This window comes from Mauremys reevesii, linkage group 1 (assembly GCF_016161935.1).
Source record: "Mauremys reevesii isolate NIE-2019 linkage group 1, ASM1616193v1, whole genome shotgun sequence".
NCBI classification, from domain to species: Eukaryota; Metazoa; Chordata; order Testudines; family Geoemydidae; genus Mauremys; species Mauremys reevesii.
Window position 1 is genome coordinate 165,611,305 of NC_052623.1, and position 21,692 is coordinate 165,632,996.

Genomic DNA, 21,692 nt, shown 5'->3' on the forward strand with positions numbered 1-21,692 from the left:
GATGATGAAATGCTAAGGGAAATTAGAGAGGCTATCAAAATTAAGAACCCAATAATAGTGGGGGATTTCAATTATCCCCATATTGACTGGGAACATTTCACTTCAGGACGAAATGCAGAGATAAAATTTCTCGATACTTTAAATGACTGCTTCATGGAGCAGCTGGTGCGAGGAACCCACAAGGGGAGAGGCGACTCTAGATTTAATCCTGAGTGGAGCGCAGGAGCTGGTCCAAGAGGTAACTATAGCAGGACCGCTTGGAAATAGTGACCATAATACAATAGCATTCAACATCCCTGTGGTGGGAAGAACATCTCAACTGCCCAACACTGTGGCCTTTAATTTCAAAAGGGGGAACTATACAAAAATGAGGGGGTTAGTTAGACAAAAGTTAAAAGGTACAGTGACTAAAGTGAAATCCTGCAAGTTGCATGGGCCCTTTTAAAGACACCATAATAGAGGCCCAACTTCAATGTATACCCCAAATTAAGAAAAACAGTAAAGAACTAAAAAGAGCCACCGTGGCTTAACAACCATGTAAAAGAAGCAGTGAGAGATAAAAAGACTTCCTTTAAAGTGGAAGTCAAATCCCAGTGAGGCAAATAGAAAGGAGCACAAACACTGCCAACTTAAGTGCAAGAGTGTAATAAGAAAAGCCAAAGAGGAGTTTGAAGAACGGCTAGCCAAAAACTCCAAAGGTAATAACAAAATGTTTTTTAAATACATCAGAAGCAGGAAGCCTGCTAAACAACCAGTGGGGCCCCTTGACGATGAAAATACAAAAGGAGCGCTTAAAGATGATAAAGTCATTGCGGAGAAACTAAATGGATTCTTTGCTTCAGTCTTCACGGCTGAGGATGTTAGGGAGATTCCCAAACCTGAGCTGGCTTTTGTAGGTGACAAATCTGAGGAACTGTCACAGATTGAAGTGTCACTAGAGGAGGTTTTGGAATTAATTGATAAACTCAACATTAACAAGTCACCGGGACCAGATGGCATTCACCCAAGAGTTCTGAAAGAACTCAAATGTGAAGGCGGAACTATTAACCAAGGTTTGTAACCTGTCCTTTAAATCGGCTTCGGTACCCAATGACTGGAAGTTAGCTAATGTAACGCCAATATTTAAAAAGGGCTCTAGGGGTGATCCTGGCAATTACAGACCGGTAAGTCTAACGTCGGTACCGGGCAAATTAGTTGAAACAATAGTAAAGAATAAAATTGTCAGACACATAGAAAAACATAAACTCTTGAGCAATAGTCAACATGGTTTCTGTAAAGGGAAATCGTGTCTTACTAATCTATTAGAGTTCTTTGAAGAGGTCAACAAACATGTGGACAAGGGGGATCCGTGGACATAGTGTACTTAGATTTCCAGAAAGCCTTTGACAAGGTCCTCACCAAAGGCTCTTACGTAAATTAAGCTGTCATGGGATAAAAGGTCCTTTCATGGATTGAGAACTGGTTAAAGGACAGGGAACAAAGGGTAGGAATTAATGGTAAATTCTCAGAATGGAGAGGGGTAACTAGTGGTGTTCCCCAAGGGTCAGTCCTAGGACCAATCCTATTCAATTTATTCATAAATGATCTGGAGAAAGGGTAAACAGTGAGGTGGCAAAGTTTGCAGATGACACTAAAGTACTCAAGATAGTTAAGACCAAAGCAGATTGTGAAGAACTTCAAAAGATCTCACAAAACTAAGTGATTGGGCAACAAAATGGCAAATGAAATTTAATGTGGATAAATGTAAAGTAATGCACATTGGAAAAAATAACCCCAACTATACATACAACATGATGGGGGCTAATTTAGCTACAAAGAGTCAGGAAAAGATCTTGGAGTTATCGTGGATAGTTCTCTGAAGATGTCACGCAGTGTGCAGAGGCGGTCAAAAAGCAAACAGGATGTTAGGAATAATTAAAAGGGGATAGAGAATAAGACTGAGAATATATTATTGCCCTTATATAAATCCATGGTACGCCCACATCTCGAATACTGTGTACAGATGTGGTCTCCTCACCTCAAAAAAGATATTCTAGCACTAGAAAAGGTTCAGAAAAGAGCAACTAAAATGATTAGGGGTTTAGAGAGGGTCCCATATGAGGAAAGATTAAAGAGGCTAGGACTCTTCAGTTTGGAAAAGAGGAGACTAAGGGGGGACATGATAGAGGTATATAAAATCATGAGTGATGTTGAGAAAGTGGATAAGGAAAAGTTATTTACTTATTCCCATAATACAAGAACTAGGGGTCACCAAATGAAATTAATAGGCAGCAGGTTTAAAACAAATAAAAGGAAGTTCTTCTTCACGCAGCGCACAGTCAACTTGTGGAACTCCTTACCTGAGGAGGTTGTGAAGGCTAGGACTATAACAATGTTTAAAAGGGGACTGGATAAATTCATGGTGGCTAAGTCCATAAATGGCTATTAGCCAGGATGGGTAAGAATGGTGTCCCTAGCCTCTGTTCGTCAGAGGATGGAGATGGATGGCAGGAGAGAGATCACTTGATCATTGCCTGTTAGGTTCACTCCCTCAGGGGCACCTGGCATTGGCCACTGTCGGTAGACAGATACTGGGCTAGATGGACCTTTGGTCTGACCCGGTACGGCCTTTCTTATGTTCTTATGTTCTTATGTTAAAGTTCATGTGGCGGGTGTGGGGCCGAGGAGTTTGTAGTGTGGGAGGGGGTTCAGGGCTGGGGCAGAAGGTTGGAGTGTGTGGGAGTGAGGGCTCCGGCTGGGGGGGCAGGCTCTGGGGTGGGGCTGGGGATGAGGGGCTCGGGGATGAGGGGTTTGGGTTGCAGGCTGCCCTGAGGCTACAGTGGGGAAGAGGACTCCTCCGAGCTCTCCCCCTCAGCCCAGGTGCTGCTGCGGGAAGGGAGGGGTGGCTCTCCCTGCTGGGGCCAGGGGAGGGGCGCCTCTACCATGGCCATGGCAGGCCCTGGCTGGGTTGGGTCTGGGTCTGGGGAGAGGTATCTCTTCCTGCTGGAGCCCTGAGCACCTGTGCATTGCTTAATGGGCTGCTGCGCAGCCATTCAGCTTAGAGAGAACTTAGTTTAGGGGTATAACTAAGGGGTTTGGAGGTGCACCCTCCTCCTTCATCTAGGAAGTAAACTGACAGAGGGTTTGCTTCATGAAAAAGGGATTTCTGCCAGATTTGGTTGAAAACTCTGGAAAGAAATTTGGATAAGATAAACTCCTTTAGACAGGAGGATTACTTGTTAGTCAAGTTTAGGGTTTAGAATGCATGTTATGATTTTGTTTTATAGGTATGTAACCATTTGTTCCCATTTCTCACACTGGTTTTTATTTGAATCTCCTCTTCTTAAATAAATTTTCCTTTTGTTTCGTAATTGACCTCAAGTGCTGTGCATAATACAGGGGAATGATAGTCTAAGGTAGAACTGCTAAACCGTGGTAAGAACATAAGAATAGTCATACTGGCTCAGACCAAAGATCCATCTAGCCTAGTATCTCCTCTTCCGACAGTGGCCAATGCCAGGTGCTTCAGAGGGAATGAACAGAACACGTAATCATCAAGTGATCCATCCCCTGTTGCCCGTTCTCAGCTTCTGGCAAACAGAGGCTACAGACACCATCCCTGCCCATCCAGGCTAATAGCCATTGATGGACCTATCCTCCATGGACGTATCTAGTTCTTTTTTGAACCCTGTTATAGGCTTGGCCTTCACAACATCCTCTGGCAAAGAGTTCCACAGACTGAGTGTGCGCTGTCTGGAAAAAATACTTCCTTTGATTTGTTTTAAACCTGCCTCCTATTAATTTCATTTGGTGACCCCTAGTTCTTGTATTATGAGAAGGAGTAAATAACATGTCCTTATATACTTTCTCCACACCAGTCATGATTTTATAGACCTCTATCATATGCTCCCTTAGTCGTCTCTTTTCCAAGCTGAAAAGTCCCAGTCTTTTTAATCTCTCCTCATATGGAAGCTGCTCCATAACCCTAATAATGTTTGTTGCCCTTTTCTGAACCTTTTCCAGTTACAATGTCTTTTTTTGAGATGAGCTGACCACAGCTGCCCACAATATTGAAGATGTGAGCATACCATGGATTTATATAGAGGCAATATGATATTTTCTGGCTTTATTATCTATCCCTTTTTTAATGATTCCCAACATTCTGTTTGCCTTTTTGACTGCCACTGCACACTGAGTGGATGATTTCAGAGAACTATTCACAATGACTCCAAGATTTCTTTCTTGAGTGGTAACAGCCAATTTAGACCCCATCATTTTATATATATAGTTGGGATGATGTTTTCCAATGTGCATTACTTTGCATTTATCGACATTGAATTTCATCTGTCATTTTATTACACAGTCACACAGTTTTGACAGATCCTTTTGTAGCTCTTTGCAGTCTGCCTGGGATTTAACTATCTTGAGTAGTTTTGTATCATTGGCAGATTTTGCCACCTCACTGTTTACCCCTGATGTTTCCAGATCATTTATGATTATGTTGAATAGGACTGGGCCCAGTACAGACCCTGGGGGACACTACTATTTACCTCTCTCCATCCTGAAAACTGACCATTTATTCCTACTCTTTGTTTCCTATTGTTTAACCAGTTACCAGTTCATGAGAGCACCTTCCCTCTTATCCCATGACAGCTTACTTTGCTTAAGAGCTTTTGGTGAGGGGCTTTGTCAAAGGCTTTCTGAAAATCTAAGTACACTATATCCACTGGATCCCCCTTGTCCACATGCTTGTTGACCTCATCAAAGAATTCTAGTAGATTTGTGAAGCATGATTGCCCTTTACAAAAACCATGTTGACTCTTCCCCAACAAATTATGACAATTTTGTTCTTTACTATAGTTTCAACCAGTTTGCCTGGTACTGAAGTCAGACTTCCCGGCCTGTAATTGCTGGGGTAACGTGTGGAGCCCTTTTACAAAATTGGCATCATATTAGCTATCCTCCAGTTATTTTGGTACAGAAGCTGATTTAAATAATAGGTTACAGACTGCAGTTAGTAGTTCTGCAATTTCACATTGGAGTTCCTTCAGAACTCTTGGATGAATACCATCTAGTCCTGGTGACTTATTATTTAGTACGCTGGTACGCTATTCCTTTGGGAACAGAGGATCTGGTATTTCTGTGAGTGTTCAGTGATCAGGGGCTGGATACCACAGGGTGACACTTTGAAGAGACACAAGGCCTGGGGTGCATCTATTGTGAAACTGCAGGATAAAGGAAGGGCTAATATAGCCCATTATAATATAGCTTTAATGATGGGCTGGTTGTGTTAGAAAGCTGACACCCAGTTAAGCACAGGCAGGACTCCTTCGTGCTGGCGGCAGGTGGTAACAAGGTGACTCATAGCTTTGGGTGAGTTGAGAAGAGTCACAACGTATTCCCATTGGTCTCAACAAGACTACTTTGGATGCATGTGGATTGCTCAAATGAGTAAGGTTTTGCAGGATGGGGCCCTCATTTACAATTCCATTTAAATAATTTGTTTGACATTACTAAATGGGCATGCCCTAAAAGAAAGGAATTCAAATATGAGACCACAAAGTGCTATATGAATGCACCCTTTCAGCAAATTCATAACAAAAGGTGATGTAGAGTATAGAAGACTATTTTTATATTTTTGTTTAAACAAAATCCAGTGTTTTACCAGATAGTTTTTAACAGCTTGTCAGTAAAATAAATTTAAAAACACTTCGAAATAATGAAAAAACATTTGCAGGTGAACTACAAAGAAGTTTAAAATATTTATTTATAATCTCCAAGTTTTAAAAGGATATGTGTGGTTGTATTTTATCCATCTCACTTCTCTGTATCTGTTATGTTTTTAATAGGTGGAAGCCTCCCATATCTCCTTTGATAGCACTGTGCACATTTTTAATAGCAGAGAAATATGCTGGTGAGCAATCTGTGTGGAAGCCTTATCTTGATGTTTTACCAAAGACCTATACGTGCCCTGTTTGTTTGGATCAAGAAGTAGTGAGACTTCTTCCTGAGCCCTTAAGAAGGAAGGCTCAGGAGCAAAGAACAGTTGTCCAGGAACTGTATACATCTTCCAAGTCTTTTTTCTCTTCTCTGCAGTCTTTGTTTACTGAGAATGTAGAAACTGTTTTTAACTACGATGCCCTGCAGTGGGCTTGGTGCACCATTAATACTAGAACAGTGTACATGAAGCATTCACAGAGGGAATGTTTCTCTAGGGAGCCAGATGTTTATGCACTAGCGCCTTATTTAGATCTGCTAAACCACAGTCCAAATGTTCAGGTAAGAAGCTGGAAAAACATAACCATAGTTTTTATGATGTACAATGCACAGACTCTGTGCAGAATCCACATTCTTGTCTCTGATGAATTAGGAACACAGCATCCCACTGAAGGGTCATGACTGGTGTGTATAGTGTATTGTTTGTAGGACAGCTATAGGCTTAGTAGATACTCCACTAAAACTTATCATGTAACCCAGTGTGAATTAACAAATAGAATTGATTTTATGAATCAAGTGGCAAAATAAGGATGGGGAAAGGATTCTGTGCCTCTGCCCGCCCCCAGTACCCTGGTATGATGAGGTATCGCAACCCCACACTCAGCCTGAAGGGATTAATGAAAGCCTGTGGGCACAATCGGCCTCACCCCACTTACACCTTCAGCATGTGTCAGACCTGAAGGAGAAGTTAAAAGGCCTGACCAGGAAGGAGAGCAGATTTCTGGCTCTCACTCAGTGAGAGAAGCCTGGCTAGAGTCAGGGAGCTGAGTAGGGTTGCTGGCAGACAAAGCCTCCCTGAAGGAAGGTACCTCTGCAATGGGGATACTCAGGCAGTTGGGAAAGAAAATGGCAGAGCGTGAGTCCACCCAGGTTTCTCTCCAGTGGTGGAGGGTCCTGCAAGGAGCAGGAAGACTCCTGCTGAGTCAGGGACTGCCCTGCCAGGGGAATGGAGGAAAACCCCTCTGCAGCAGACCCAGCTGGGTAGCAGAAAGTGCTAAGGAGCCCTGCAGTGACCTTTTGGGAAGTGGCTTAGAGTGGAGCTGATATGCTGGGAGCCTGGGAAGAGGCTGAGATAAACGGCCAAGACAGGTTAAGGTAAGAAGTGGCCCAGGAGATAGCAAGGGCCTTGACTGTGTAATGAGAGTCCTTGGCCTGGACTGAGTGGAGTGGGAGGGCCTGAGTTCTACCAGATCACGAAGGAAGAGGGGGTGCCCCCCCCTCGCCCCAAAGAGTAAAGACTGCTGAACTCCCCTGATACTAGAGATGAGGACTGGTGAGTCTGGACTCAGACCAACTGTCTAACATGAAGCTGAAGGACCACTAGCTGGTTTACCCTGGAAGGGGTGCGACTCTACATAAGCTGGAAGGAGGGGGGCTGAATGGCATGAAGAAGCAGACCACAGTAGGGGTGGAATGGCTGTCAGCAGGGGACGCTAGAGGAGGAACGCCTTTACATCATGCCCCAGCCACTAGGGGGTGTGCCAGCCAATGAGTCATATGCTTATGCTTTTGGCCCATGTCCCCAGAAATGGCTTGGGGAGAATTGTCCCCAGCAGAGGGCCCCTGTAAGTAGCTCTGTATTACCCCCTCACAAGGTGCAGTGCAGGGGGCATGTGGTTTCTATAGTGCCTGGTACTAGGCTTCAAGCAGCCTATGGCAACCTCATCAGGGCTGCCTATAAAGTTGCTCTGATTTATGCCAGGGACCACACTGACTCACGTGACCACCCAGAGTCATGGTAGCACAAAGGTGGCTTAAAGCTAGCTTTGTTCCCGCTTCCCCTTCTGTGCTCTGCCTCCTGGAGGCAGCACAACCGTGAACCCGAGGGTTTTTTGTTTGTTCTGTTTTAGTATTTTAGAGAATTTTTCGTCTTTCTTCAGATAAGGTCCAAAGTGCAACAAAGATAATTCCTCTTCAAAATCACGTTACATATTTCATCGAGTTCTAGATATTTATACCCTTTTGCCACAGTAAGGAAATATTACTGGTCTTTATCATTCTAGGTTTTTTCCCCCTCACTGCCATAGAGGAAATATCTTTTTAAAATTTCTCAAAGGTAAAAGCTGCATTTAATGAGCAGACGAGATGTTATGAAATCAGGACAGATTCACATTGCAGAAGACATGAAGAACTGTTTATCTGTTACGGCCCTCATGATAACCAGCGACTTCTGCTAGAATATGGATTCGTTGCCATCAACAACCCACAGAGTGGGGTTTATGTCTCAGCAGGTTGGTAGCTTGATCTTTAAAATGATCACATTAAAATGTGAAATACTAGGGAGCCAGGCAGCTTTATCTCTTCATCTGGGTAAATATGGTAATTGAGGGGCAGTGAGGAAGCTTACATAGTTTCGCTCTGCACTAGGCTGTTGCCAGTGTGATCAATTTAGAGTTTGTTAGAGGCCCCAGTTCTGCTAAACTTAGTGTTAAGCATGTGTTTAAGCGCTTTGCTGAACTAAGACCACCATAAGAGAAACCCATGCTATTAGGCAGCCCAGTTATTGTTATAGAAAATGAATAATTATGTGGTGAAGACTTGGTTATGAGTTGGCCAACAAGCTGAATGGAGAGCCAAAAAATAGTTTGGGAAGTGAATTTTTTTATGTTTCTTTTTTGTCAGTGGGTCTTGGTTGTTTATATAGGCATGTGGAGAGAGAGAGAGAGAGACTGCTGTTTGGAATTGAGTATGCAGTAGACAAGTTACATTTTTATTATAAAGCATTGAGGCTGTTTAAAGTCAGATTTGCAGCTTGTATAAATCAGCCCCATTTACTTCAGTGGAGTTATGTTGATTTACCAGCTGAGCATCTGGCTCTTGGTGCTTTAGAACTGACTGTATGTCAAAATCGTGTTAAAAGAACATTATTAAGGTTGCCAGGTCAAGTACACAAAAGTTAGGAAATGCCAGAAGTAACTCACTCTCTGGGTTCAATCCTGCAAGTTCCTGAGTGCTCTTCAGAGGGGTTCTTCAACGCAAGGTAAAGGTCATTAAAGTTTTGACATGATCTGAGCTGGTCTTTGCATACTGTTCAATTGGAAGGTTAATTATAGTTAAAATATAAGAAAATACAGTTCAAGTTAGCTTGTTTTCAGTGTTAACTGTTTGCTTAAGGATCTTTAAATATGTATTTTGCAGATATCCTTCTTAAACATCTCTTTTCAGCAGACAAGCAGAGAAATATGAAGCTTTCCATTCTAAAGGATCATAACTTGTTAGAGTAGGTATCTCTTTAAAACCCTGGTTTCCATTTGAGAAAATAGTTACTACAAAACTGAAATAAAAGTTCAGATGCTTTTTTTGTAAACTTCCAAAAAAATTGGTTTATAAAAATATAGGTATTCTGTTTAGCCCCTTGATAGTGGAAGAGAATTTAAATGGATAAAAGACAATATGAAAGCTAAGGATCAGGGTTAGGGGTTAGCACAAGACAATCTGGACCACCCTGTTCTAAGGCTGTGGGAAGCAGCAGAGCAAAGGGAGCTGGAGAGAATCCTTTCCCCCTAGATGTTACAGTGTAGTTCCTACATGGACTATGGATCTGCTTCTCCTTAACTATCAGAGGGGCAGCCGTGTTAGTCTGGATCTGTAAAAGCAGCAAAGAGTCCTGTGGCACCTTATAGACTAACAGACGTATTGGAGCATGAGCTTTCGTGGGTGAATACCCACTTCATTGGATGTCATGCTCCAATACGTCTGTTAGTCTTTAAGGTGCCACGTTTGCTGCTTTGCTGCTTCTCCTTAACTGTGCCCTAGGGTGGTAGGAGGCTGCGACTAAGTAGATGTTTTGTTGCCACAGTTACTGTTAGTGTGAAGATCTCACACTGTGTAATGAGCTCATGCTTTCTACCTTTTGGTAATTTTTGACACTTTTAGAAATTTGACGTTTGGAAGGGATGGGCCATCATGGAGACTCCTCACAGCTCTCAAGTTGTTATGTCTTGGAGCAGATGAATTGTAAGTTTCAAATACACTTACAGAAATGTGGTCATTTATTTAGAAAATAATGCCTCTCCTATCCCTCTAATCTGTGTCTTCTCACACTAACTGAGGTGTAGAGATGGTAACATTGGACATACTTGTGTGATTATCTCGAACTTCAGTAAGACTACTCACATGTGTAAGGCAAGAAGGATTTGGAACAATATATAATTTAAAAGTTGTCATCTGCTTGTTGCATATATGACAACTCTATTCAGTTAAACACCAAACATTCTGTTGTGTTCCTTTCTTACTCCAAGAACTGGATATTGCTTTCATGTTCAGTTTCTGTTTCTTACATTTGTCACTTTGATGGGTCCCATGAACTCAGACATGAGTTTGATTTCTCTGAAAAGTACATTTCAGGGACTACTGTTGACATGTCAGGGCCAAGTTCATCACTGAAGTACAAAGATTCAGCACTGATGTCACAAAATTGATTGTACTTATTTCAGCAGTGAATTTGGCCTTCAAAATCTTGGCATTGTTTACAAATGGGTACATGAGCTTTGTCAGTTATCAAATATGTTTTAAAATTAAAAGGAAAAATATTAACCCTCACATCATAGATGAGTGTATAGTCCTGGACAGAACATGTTAAAGTAACTGAAAGATACTGAGACCCATCAGTCTTCCATACCATGCAATGTGTGTGCTGTTCTACTCAGCGGCTTAAACATGCACATCATTGTGGTATCTGAGGGCTGTGGGTCTATTTTATTTATTTGTGTGTGTTAACTTTGACTTAGGTATCTATCAGGGTTTTATTTATTTTGGGGTATAACTTCAGTTTAACTTCTGGCTGGGAAATGCAACAAATAATCGTTGTCAAATGTATTTTTTGCTTTAGTACCTACTGGAAGAAAGTCCTCCTTGGTGATATAATTTCAGCCAGAAATGAAGAGAGGAGTTTGAACATAGCGGCAAAAATATGCTTTTCTTTAATAGAGGAGACACAGCAGGTCCTTCACCAGGTAACTTGGCTAGAGGAATATAATGGGGCAGACACCCCCAAGGGGCTTGTCTACGTGGTGCTGTAGTCTGCAATAGAGGGCTGTAATTTTTAGTCCCCACTAGCATGTTGTGCACTAACATGCCCAGGTGGACTCTGCTGGTGTGCACTAAAAGTTCCTGTGTATGTTAATGTACTATTGTTTGAAACAGGACTACGTTAATGCATGCTAGGGAACTTTTAGTGTGCACCAACACAGATCAGTTAGTGCTCAACACGCTGGTGCAGACTAAAATTTGCACCCCTCTAGTGCAGACTACAGTACTGCGTAGACAACTTAGCATAAATTGGTAGTAACAACACTGACTTCAGGGATGTAAATGAGGGTAGCATCTGGCCCTGTGTGTTTCACAGGCAATGGTTTGACCTACAATTATCAGTTTATTTCAGGCGTTAGCTAAGTGCTTATTTTTGAGGGCAGGGTGCTTTTTGGTTTTCTATTCAAAGTGTGCTTCAGGCATAATATACTCCAGATTTACACCAATATAACTGGGATCAGCTCCGGGTGCAGTAAGCGTATCTTAGTTTAGGATTTATCCTGCTTTGGGGGAGTTGGAGGGCTGTCACTTTCTTGGGAATATCTTGGTATATATTAGGCACAGGGACCTTAAATCAATGGGATTATTTCCATTTAATTCAAGTGGGTTTTGGATTAGGAACTCTTGGCAAAGCATAAAAAGGTGGCAAATGAAAAAAGCCCCTTGCAATTGACTGCACTGAAGTGATTCTGGATTTACACCAGTATAACTGAGATCAGAAAATGGCCCAACGATTACAATGATTTTCTTTAAAAATGCATGCAGTAATTTTATTGCAGTGGCAATAGGCTTTAACTCAGGACCAACGTAGTGGCCATCGTATCCCTTTATCTGGTGGTGTGTACCTCATGGCCATCTGATGTGATGAAGGGAAAACCAATTAGGTGTACTTTTTATGAATTAAGTGAGAAAATAAATAAGCAAATACAAAGCTAGCTAACTTACTGCATTTCCCTAAAACAGTGTGATAATAACATTGAGGTTACACTGGAGATCAGATGAATTAAGGGAATAATAATAGCGTAAATTGACATCAATAACCTGACAAGAAAATAGATTGGGAATCAGCCAAAAAAAAAAAAAGAAAAAAAGACCGGGACTGAGTTCAGCTTGGAAAAGAGATGACTAAGGGGGGATATGATTATGAATAGTGTGGAGAAAGTAAATAAGGAAGTGTTATTTAATCCTTCCCATAACACAAGAACCAGGGTCACACAATGAAATTTAATAGGCAGCAGATTTAAAACAAGCATAAGGAAGTACTTCTTCACACAGTGCACAGGCAACCTGTGGAACTCTTTGTCAGGGGATGTTGTGAAGGCCAAAATTATAACTGGGTTAAAAAAAGAACTAGATAAATTTCATGGAGGATAGATCCATCAATGGCTATTAGTCAAGATGGTCAGAGATACAACCCCATGCTCTGGCTGGCAGAAGCTGGGATTGAACAATGGGACGCATCACACAATGATTGACCTGTTCTGTTCATTCCCTCTGAAGCACCTGGCATTGTCAAAAGACAGGATGCTGGGCTAGCAGGACCATTGGTCATTGTATGGCCGTTCTTATGTTCAATTGATCAAATCATTGTAGGAACATGATCTGTAGTCAAATCGTATGGTGCTATAGTGGTACAGCTGCGGCGCTGTGCCACTGTTGTGTGGACATGGCGTCTGTGTCCCTTCCCACGCCCACTCCCACCTCTCTACATTCAGTACAGTGGAATTAGCTGTTCAAGATTCCTCTCTCCAGCAGAGTGGTTTATGCTAACACCTCTACAGACCCAGGATGACCCCTTTTGATCTGCGGTAGGATTTGCTTAGAATTTAGGTTAGTCTGAGTCCATTTATGGTTTTCTTATATGGATTTACCCACATGTGATTCTACTTCTACTATTAATTTCCTCTCCCTCCCCCCACCCCCATCCCCAACAAATGGTTAGGAAAAGTCTATTAGTTGCAGGCATCCCCGCAGTTATCTTAGGAAAGAATTCAAAAGAGAAAAATACTTAAAGGATCTACTCTTCGGCTTGCTTAGTCTGTGGAGCTTCAGAATCAGTCAGGAACTGCAGTTTGGGGAACCAGATGATGTCTTTTGGCTCCAATATCTTACGATAGCGTGTGTCATCCTCTGGTCAGCTGGCTGGTCTATGAGAATCTCTCTCCTCTTTCCTGGGGACTGGCCCAGGGAAAGTAGGGTATTAGCTGTCTTGGTGGTGACCCATGAAGCAGCACACTTGGCTTTTTAAGCTTTGTAATGTGTCATAGTACCTCCCAGAGATTTTTATGAGCAAATGGGAGATCACAGGTTCCATATCTCTTGTAGTAGGAAGAGAGCTTGAGACATAAGCCCTTGTATTAGAGGCCTGGTATGGGGTGGGACCTGCTTACAGAATCTGGCAAGAACAGGGCTAATATTGCAAAAATACACATTTCTAAGAAGTGCTAAGCACAGAGTACTCACGCAAACACATCTCAATATCAAGTGGTACTGGAATATTCCGATATCAGGGATGGTACAAAAACATTCCCCAAGAATAGCAGCAACACACTGACACCCACCACCCCCCATAGATGTATTGATTGAACCAAAATGTACAAGGTGATGGGTTATAGCTAGCCACGTCAGGGGGCAGTAACTAACTATGGGGCAGTACTGACTTGTTTGTATCGGGGTATAAAGATGTATTTCAGAGGGAATATCTAGGGAGGAATGGAATGTCCCGCCGTTCACTGAGCTGTTCATTGTTACGGGCGTACATGCATTAGTGGTCTGGTAGAGCCTGTGGGATACTAGTAACGTGTTTTGTCGACAATAAATCTGGCTTGGTGCCTTCGTACCTTAACAGATCTTGTGGTCATTGGGCAGTTCGTTCAAGGTCTGCTGTGTCATCTGTCTGTGCAGATCTGGGGCAGCACACAGAAAACACACACATATGCAGCCGAACATCTAACCACACTGGTGACCCTGACTACTGCATTGTCCAATCCTTGTTGAGGGTGGTCAGGCTTAACCTTTGGTTTGCTTTTGGGGCCTTCCTTCCTGCGAGCAGTGTTATTGCCACATCTATCTTAAACTGCAAATCCACGTACTTCCCCCCCAAAACCTTATCTGGGTTAACAGTCATTGTGTCACAATGGTTCTCAGGCAATTAAGGCCCAGCCACTTCCATGGATATGACTGGTAGCCCATTGCCCTTTGGCTGATAACATTGTCAGTGCCCAGACTTATTCATGTATCTCATGTGCGCACTTCCTCATTGTAGTTTAGGGCATCACAACACACAGAAAGAAATGACTGAACTGTCACCCTGTGGCTAGACTGGGCGAATGTATGAAAGAGTGTCTCGCACTACCAATGTCCTATTGACAAAGCTGCTTTTGAGCTCTTGTCAATATAAATGTCATTTAAAAATACAACAGATCAAAATACCTAGTCAGTGTCTACGCTACTATAGACCTATGTGCCATATATAATTGCCTACAGTAAAATAAAATGATAACCTGTGAGCTTATTTTAGCTACCACTATTCTCCTGAGAACAAAACACACCTCTGTTAAGACTATTATAATGGAAAATGGTCATAAAAATACATCCTCAGCAAAGAAAACATGTATGCACACAGTTCAAGCAGCTCATGGCCCTCAGGGCCTAGGTACAGCTTCTTTAGGCCTGAACTGGAGGAGCAGAGACAGAATTATCTATAGATATGGCATATAGAGACATTGTAGAGCAAGCCCCACCTCAGAACTGGCTTCCCTGATTTTCCAGTTGAGGAAGCCAATCTTTTGATGGAAGGACACCTAGGTGAAATGGAAGGACACACCTTCTTAGATGGGATTTCTTTCCTACTGCGATAGTGGAGATGAACAATTCCTCAGGCACCAAAGAGGTTGCTTCAGGGGATGGAATTAAAGGCAGCGGTACAGGATTAGATAATCAGGAATAGACAGTTAGGCATGTGGTTACTGAGAGAACAACATGGTGATTTGCCTGCCAGTTGCAAAGGTGGTGGTTATTACAAGATTTTAAATGGACTTCTGGTGAATGCCGAGGGGAGCCTATGTTGGTGGTTCGTGTTGGTACTGATGACATAGGGAGCCGTAGGAGAGAAGTCCTGGAAGTTAAATTTAGGCTGCTAAGTAGAAGGCTTAGGTCCAGATCCAGGGGAGGGGAGCATTCCCTGAAGTCCTTCCAATCTCAGTGTGTGGTTGAGAACATGGTGTATAGAAAAGGGGTTTCAGCTTAGGTTCTGGGGAACATTGTTGGGAAAGGGGAACCTGTTCAGAGGGGATGCAAGAATTTTAAAAGCAAAAACAGTGAACTAGAGTGCCTAGCAATGGAAGAGGACCTTGATGTAGTAGGTATTATAGAAATGTGGTGGAATGATTAAAAACCAGTGGGATATGGTAATACCCGTTACAAACTATACAGGAAAGACAGACTAGGCTGAAGAAGTGGGGGAATAGCACTGTATATAAAGGATTCCATTGAACCTTGCTAGAAAAAATTAAGAGGGGAGAGGACTACACAGTTGAATCTATATGGATACAAATTCCAAATTGTAAGAATGTAAATGTATTAGTAGGGCTATGCTACTGTCTTCGAGATCAGGAAAAGGAAACTGAATACACAATTTTGAAAGAAATCAGAGGCAGACAAGTGTAACGAAATGATGACAGTGGGAGATTTCAGTTATATAAGTTCAGATATTAACTGTTCAAAAGGCACAGTGTGACAGTGTTGAGTACTTGTGTCAAAACTTTGATCCGTTAAGTGTTTGCTTCTTACAACAGCTAGTTCCAGAGGCTGTTCTTGACGTTGTCTTAACTCAACCATGGGAGCTAATTCATGAAGTAACTAGCTGAGTCCATTGTTGAAGCTGATTGTGGTGTCCAGAAAGTTGATGCTGGTGTGGCTGTGTTTTAGAGAGCATTTGATGGATGGCGGGTGGTTATTGAAGTTGTGGTGGAAATTTATGAGTAGCTGGGTAGAATTAGTGACTACAATACAACTAGGCTCACCATCTCTGATCTACTGTAGGGGGCAGATTGCTGAACATCTGCTTACTGTCTGTAGGGTTCTTCTGAACCTTCTGGTGCTGGCCACTGATGTGGACAGGATACTAGACTAGATGGACTTTGGGTCTCATCCAGTCTGGCAATTCCTGTGACTCTTAACGTTGGCTTTAGTCTGTATTTTCTGTGTGTGTTGTGGATTTTGAATGAATGCTTTTTCATTTTGCCACTAATTCTGTTTTCTTGATAAGTCATAAAATGTAACTAGTACACATTTTGATGCCACTTACCACTTAACTCGTTGCAAATGTCTGTTTATGGGCTACATCTGTTTTTATTACTGAGTTTAAATATCCTCTTGGTTTTTATATACTTCAGATTTCCCAAATGAAAAAGGACAAGGTGAACCTTGAAAACCAGCTGGGTTTGGTAGAAGTACTGCGCCTGGAAGATCTGACGATCCTGCAAACATCAGCAGAGATTCTGTACAACTTGCACACTGCAATAACTTGACCTGTTCAGAAAGCAGACCATGACTGTCACAGCACAGTGGCTTTCACTTACCAGGAACTAGAGGCCTGCTTGCCCCAAACATTTTTGATGACCAGTAGCATCAAGGAATAATGTAAAATTATGGTGGAAAAGCTGTCCAGTTTCATTTATGGGTGTTGACATCAACCATAGGGCTATATTCTGTGCCTCCCCTCCTGAGAGGCGCAGCCTAGAAAATGCAGGAGGCAAGAGTGGCTTTGTCACCTTTGTGCCATCTAGATTCACGGCTGCTATGGGGCCCAAAACAGCTGGAATAATTAGAGCAGTCCCAGGGGCTGATGGAACTTCATCTGCCTGGGGACTGGACTATAGTCCAGAATCCCCATAGTGCCAAGCAGCTACTCCCTGATATGTCCCTACTTTTGTGGCTTACAAGGGAGGGCAGTGCAGAGCTACTTGTCTCACCCTATGTTATTTGTGTGCGAGGGCCATCCTCTGCTGACCCTTTTGTATCTCATTTATGGTCCCTGGACTTTGCTGGGATGATTATGTAAAATCTGGAGCACAGGCCATGTAAGCCCCAGAATGACTCAAAAACAGTCATCCAGTGCCCACCCCAAACGCACATATAGTACACTGATGCTGGAGGCTCGGGTAGTGGCCCTCATGCAGAAGTGTGGCTCTACCTTCTCCCCATTTAAAACTCCTCCAGATTGTTGCTAGCCTAGGTGATTATTGCTGCTCCTCTGCACAACAAACAGACGTGCTTGAGTGATTTTGAGCTGTGGTGGTGTAACAGTTTGCATGTTGGCTGTTCAGGAAATCCACTCTGATGCTTTCTACCAGTCCCGATTGTCACACAGAGAAACTTCCTTCTCCTGTCCCCTTTTTGCCTTTCCTAATCGATCTGGCTGGGCATCATAATTGTCGGAGGGTTAGGGTAACTATTGACATTAGGGCCATACCTGTGTGAATGGTCTTGTATCTTATTACTTTTTTGTGTGCTTTCCTGCAGGCCCTCAATCTCTCACTGTTGTGTTTTCTAGTATGGATCTGCTGCATGTCACCCGTTTACTAATACTCTGGTAGCTTTGGAAAAGCTAATGTGGGATAAAGTCTTGGTCAAGGGAGATATGTGAGGTGATGGGCAAAGCTTGAATAGGAAAGGAAAGGGAATATCTTAGGTTCCACGGCTATGGGATCGGTAAAAGGACATAGTTTTCAACTGACTTTGTAGCCATTTATCTATCATGTGCACAGGGCCTGTACGATTTGGGAGTTGGCTGACTCACAGAGTTAGAGACAAAAAGGGACACTTAGAACATCTAGTCTGACCTACTGTATATCACAGGCCTCTAAATTTCACCCAGTTACCCCTGTATTGAGCCTAATAACTTGTTTGACTAAAGCCTATCTTCCACTTTGGCATCCAATCTTGACTTGAAAACAGTAGAGATGGAGAATCCACCTATGGTTCCAGTGGTTAACCACAGTCACTGCTAGAGATTTGTGCCTTATTTCCAAGTTGAATTTGTCTGGCTTCTGCTTCAAGCCATTGGTTCTTGCTATGCCTTTCTCTTCTAGTTTAAAGACCCTATTAGTACCCAGTCTTTTCTCCCCATGAAAGAACTTGTGCACTGTAATCAAGTCACCTCTCAATCTTTTTTGATAAACTTAACAGATTGAGCTCTTTAAGTATCTCATTGTGAGGCATTTTCTCCAGCCCTTGAATCATTTTTGGGCTCCTTTCTGCACCCTCTTCAAACTTTCTACATTGTTTTTTAAATTGTGGATACCAGAACTGTAGGGACAGAATTCTAGTATCAGTTTCACCAATGCTGTGTACAGAGGTAATATCCTCCCCCTATTCCTACTAGTAACTTTGCATTTGTCTGTATTAAAATGCATTTTGTTTGCATGGGGCCAGCTTTACCAAGCAATCCAGATCACTTTGCATGACTGCCCTCTCCTTATTATTATTTATCACTGTGCCAATCTTTTTGTGTCATGTGCAAATTTTATCAGCAGTGATTTTTTTTTATATATTTACTTCCAGATCATTGATGAAAGTATTGACTAGCGTTGGGCCTACTAGCAATCCTTGCAAAACCCCACTAGAAACACTGCCTGACAGATTGCCTCTCAAAGAGTACGTCTGTGGCCTGTGGAGTACAGACACTACACGTGTAGCTACATGCTGCAGTGAAAGGCAAGCTGTATATACACTTGTTGCTGTGGGGTACAGCTACAGGCTGCAGTGAAAGTTTCCTGCAGCAGGGAATGGGAAAAGGCTCGGGCAGTGGAGAAGCTTCTGGAATCTTTCCCTGGTGCTTGAGCCTCTCACTGTGGAGGGAAAAGGCTCGGGCAGCGGGACGTGACACTGTTAAAAATAGCAGCATAGATGTGGGTGTGTAGCGAGCCTGTGTTGGGTGTATATACCGTGTGGTAAGAAACCAATTAAGCCTGTTAGGTCAGTTTAAAGAACAGGCTACCAGCAGCAAATTAAGTAAACTGAGAGAAAGAAGAAGGAAAAGAAGAAAAGGATATAGTTAGCTCTGAACCAAGAGTAGGCGCCCCAGCTTGAAACAGCTGGGAACCCTTTCCGCCAGATTCTCATCCTGGCTCTGAGAGAAGAGTGGGGGTTGTTACCTGCTCCTGCAAACGCCACCATTTTTCACTTTGAAACTTTTTTTTTTCCTCCACTCCCCCAGGACCAAGTCCCAGCTCATGTCTCTAAAGGTGATCTGTTAACTCTGCTTCTGACTTTAAACCCTGTTGTGCCAAATTATCTTTAACCACCCCTAACTAATGTACAACACTGCAGCAGCCCTTGCTGAAACAGTACTTGAAAGAAACCAAACTTGAAAGATTACTGGCAGCTTCCCATACTGCTGCCCTTACTTCAAACCTCTCACAAGTGGACTGACGTGCCTCCTTTCCTGGAAGGCATCCAGTCCCCATGGGCAGGGACCTTCTTCCACTACCCATATACCAAAGGAGGGTGGGCTCCTCAGCCACCCCCCATTCCTCTGGGTCCCCAACACTTCCTTCATTTCCTTTTTAATCTCATTCCAGGCTGACCCCTGCACCTGGTATGGGCCCTGGTTCTTCCTTATCCATTTATCAAAAAAAAAAATCCTTTACCCTGGCTTGCCAGAACCCGCAACTACCATCACGAGAGTTCACTATAACCCCTCCAAGCAGCTGTGTGGACTGTTGGGGAGTGGGACTTACAGGCTGCCACTCACCTATCCGATGCGATGCATCCGAGTCACGGCACCAAGATGTTAGGGGGCTCATTCCTTCACTCTCCTACTTCCCTGGTCCTTTTCGCATGAACAGAGAGCAACAATACCCGAAGTCTAAAGACACAAACAATTCGATGTTTATTGGGGTGAACTTCCAGCAAGCATGATTCCAGTTTCCTTCCTTAGTGTCCCCCTTCCCAGCTCCGACACCACAGAGCCTTGCCTGTGTCCCTGTTCCTGTTCCCATCCCCTGTTCCCATTTTCCCCTTTAGCAAGACATGATTTTAATTCCCCCATCCCCAGTCCCTGTTCCCATTCCTGCCCCCCTTCCTGATTGACTGCAGACTATATAGCAAAACCTGAGTTTTGCTTAGCTATACCTTAACCAATCATTTTACTGAAATATAACCAATCCTAACATATTGTAACATGGTTATTTAACCAATTATATTCCACCACCTTCATTGGTTTACACCCAACAAAATTAATTATACAGCAGACAGAAACAATTACAGAACCAGACAAAGACCATGCAAATAAACATACAAAACAATACAGAAGTGAGGATTTCACAACTACATTTATACAGACATAAGGGTTTTCCAGCTGTGTCTATTGATAAGTGAGTTCTTGTCAGACAGGATGCTATCAACTAAGTTTCCTTTTACATCTTCTAGGATCTACCCTTTCTCTGGAGGTGATAGGAATATCAGGACAGGATTGTATTCCTAATAGCCCAATAGCACCTTATTTCAATGTGGCTAGTTTGGAATGTGAGGATATGACCATACACGTCTCAGCTTATGGCTGCCTAATTACATCTTAGCTGAAGGCCTTAGCCTGTCACAGTAAGAGAAGGCCATTACACAGACAGTGATTTTGATTCTTTCTTTTATACCTCTATAACTAGCTAAGTGATAAGAATACACCTAAATTCTTAAAGTATAGGCCTTTGCAGACAGGCCTGAATATCTATATTCTAACAGTGTGTAGGATACTCTACTCGCCTAAGCAGTTCCTCCTCATTTACACTGCTGTTTACATGTGTGCTAGCAGGGTGTGCAGCGTCTCTACATTTATGGCAGCATGTAGACATACCTTAAGTGTTACACTGCCACAGTTCAGATCAACAGAGGTACCGGAGCTAGAGTTCTTTCATTTTAAACAGGAGGACATTCTCTTAGAAAGGCTCTCTCCTCTATAATTTGCTTCCTCCCTACCCACACTTGGTCCATCAATGCCTGAATTTATTAACCTTTCCATCATGCTACAAGACTCTTCTGTTCACCTGGGCATTTGGAAAGATGGGTTGAGGAGGGAGAATTTTATTTTTGTCAGATAATTACTGAAATGGGATGAACAGTCTAGATGGTGTTGTGAATAAAAGTGACTACTATCTGGGAAGGGAGCTTATTGCTATTTTATTGCCCATTTTTTTGTACCCAGTTGCTCTTGGCCTGCTATGTTACAGGAGCTCGTGGCCTCACACTGCATCTTGTAAGGAAGTCTTACTATAATGTTAGTCATATGTAAAATGAACTATGGTATAAAAAATAACATAAGGCTATATTTTTATTGTGTGTTTGAACAGCTCCTAGCACACCTAATAGGAGCCTGGGCCATGACTAGGGCTCCTAGATGTTATGGTAAAACAAATAATGAGGTAATACAAAATTGAACATACATATATTTTAGTTACATCCGAAAAGCCCATCTATTAAACACTTTTAAAATAACATAATCTCTATGAAGTGGTGGCAAGAGTCTCTACAAATCTCTCCCAGCATTTTACGCTCTCAGTTGTACTATGGTGTAACATGTCTCAGGGGCCCTTACAGCAGCTGGGGAAGGGCCAGAGTGTAGCGAGCTCCAGCCATGCTTGTCCCTGCTCTGACGAGCCCACTGTCTCCGGACTGTTGAGAAGGGG

The 21,692-nt window shown here is 42.7% G+C and overlaps 1 protein-coding gene across 7 annotated transcripts in view; it reads left to right on the top strand.

The window, feature by feature from the left end:
- SETD4 (SET domain containing 4) overlaps positions 1-17,964 on the top strand; it is a 57,137-nt gene extending 39,173 nt beyond the window's left edge. For 5 of the 7 annotated variants that reach the window (XM_039541896.1, XM_039541901.1, XM_039541883.1 and 2 more), the window contains 6 exons: positions 5,829-6,258; positions 8,033-8,207; positions 9,115-9,196; positions 9,853-9,933; positions 10,808-10,931; positions 16,404-17,964. In XM_039541896.1, coding sequence (XP_039397830.1) covers positions 5,829-6,258; positions 8,033-8,207; positions 9,115-9,196; positions 9,853-9,933; positions 10,808-10,931; positions 16,404-16,538 — 1,027 coding nt within the window. In that variant the 3' untranslated portion in view covers positions 16,539-17,964. The remainder of the gene's footprint in view (positions 1-5,828; positions 6,259-8,032; positions 8,208-9,114; positions 9,197-9,852; positions 9,934-10,807; positions 10,932-16,403) is intronic. The other 2 variants (XM_039541917.1, XM_039541923.1) reach the window with 2 other exon arrangements.
- The last annotated feature ends 3,728 nt before the right edge of the window (positions 17,965-21,692 follow it).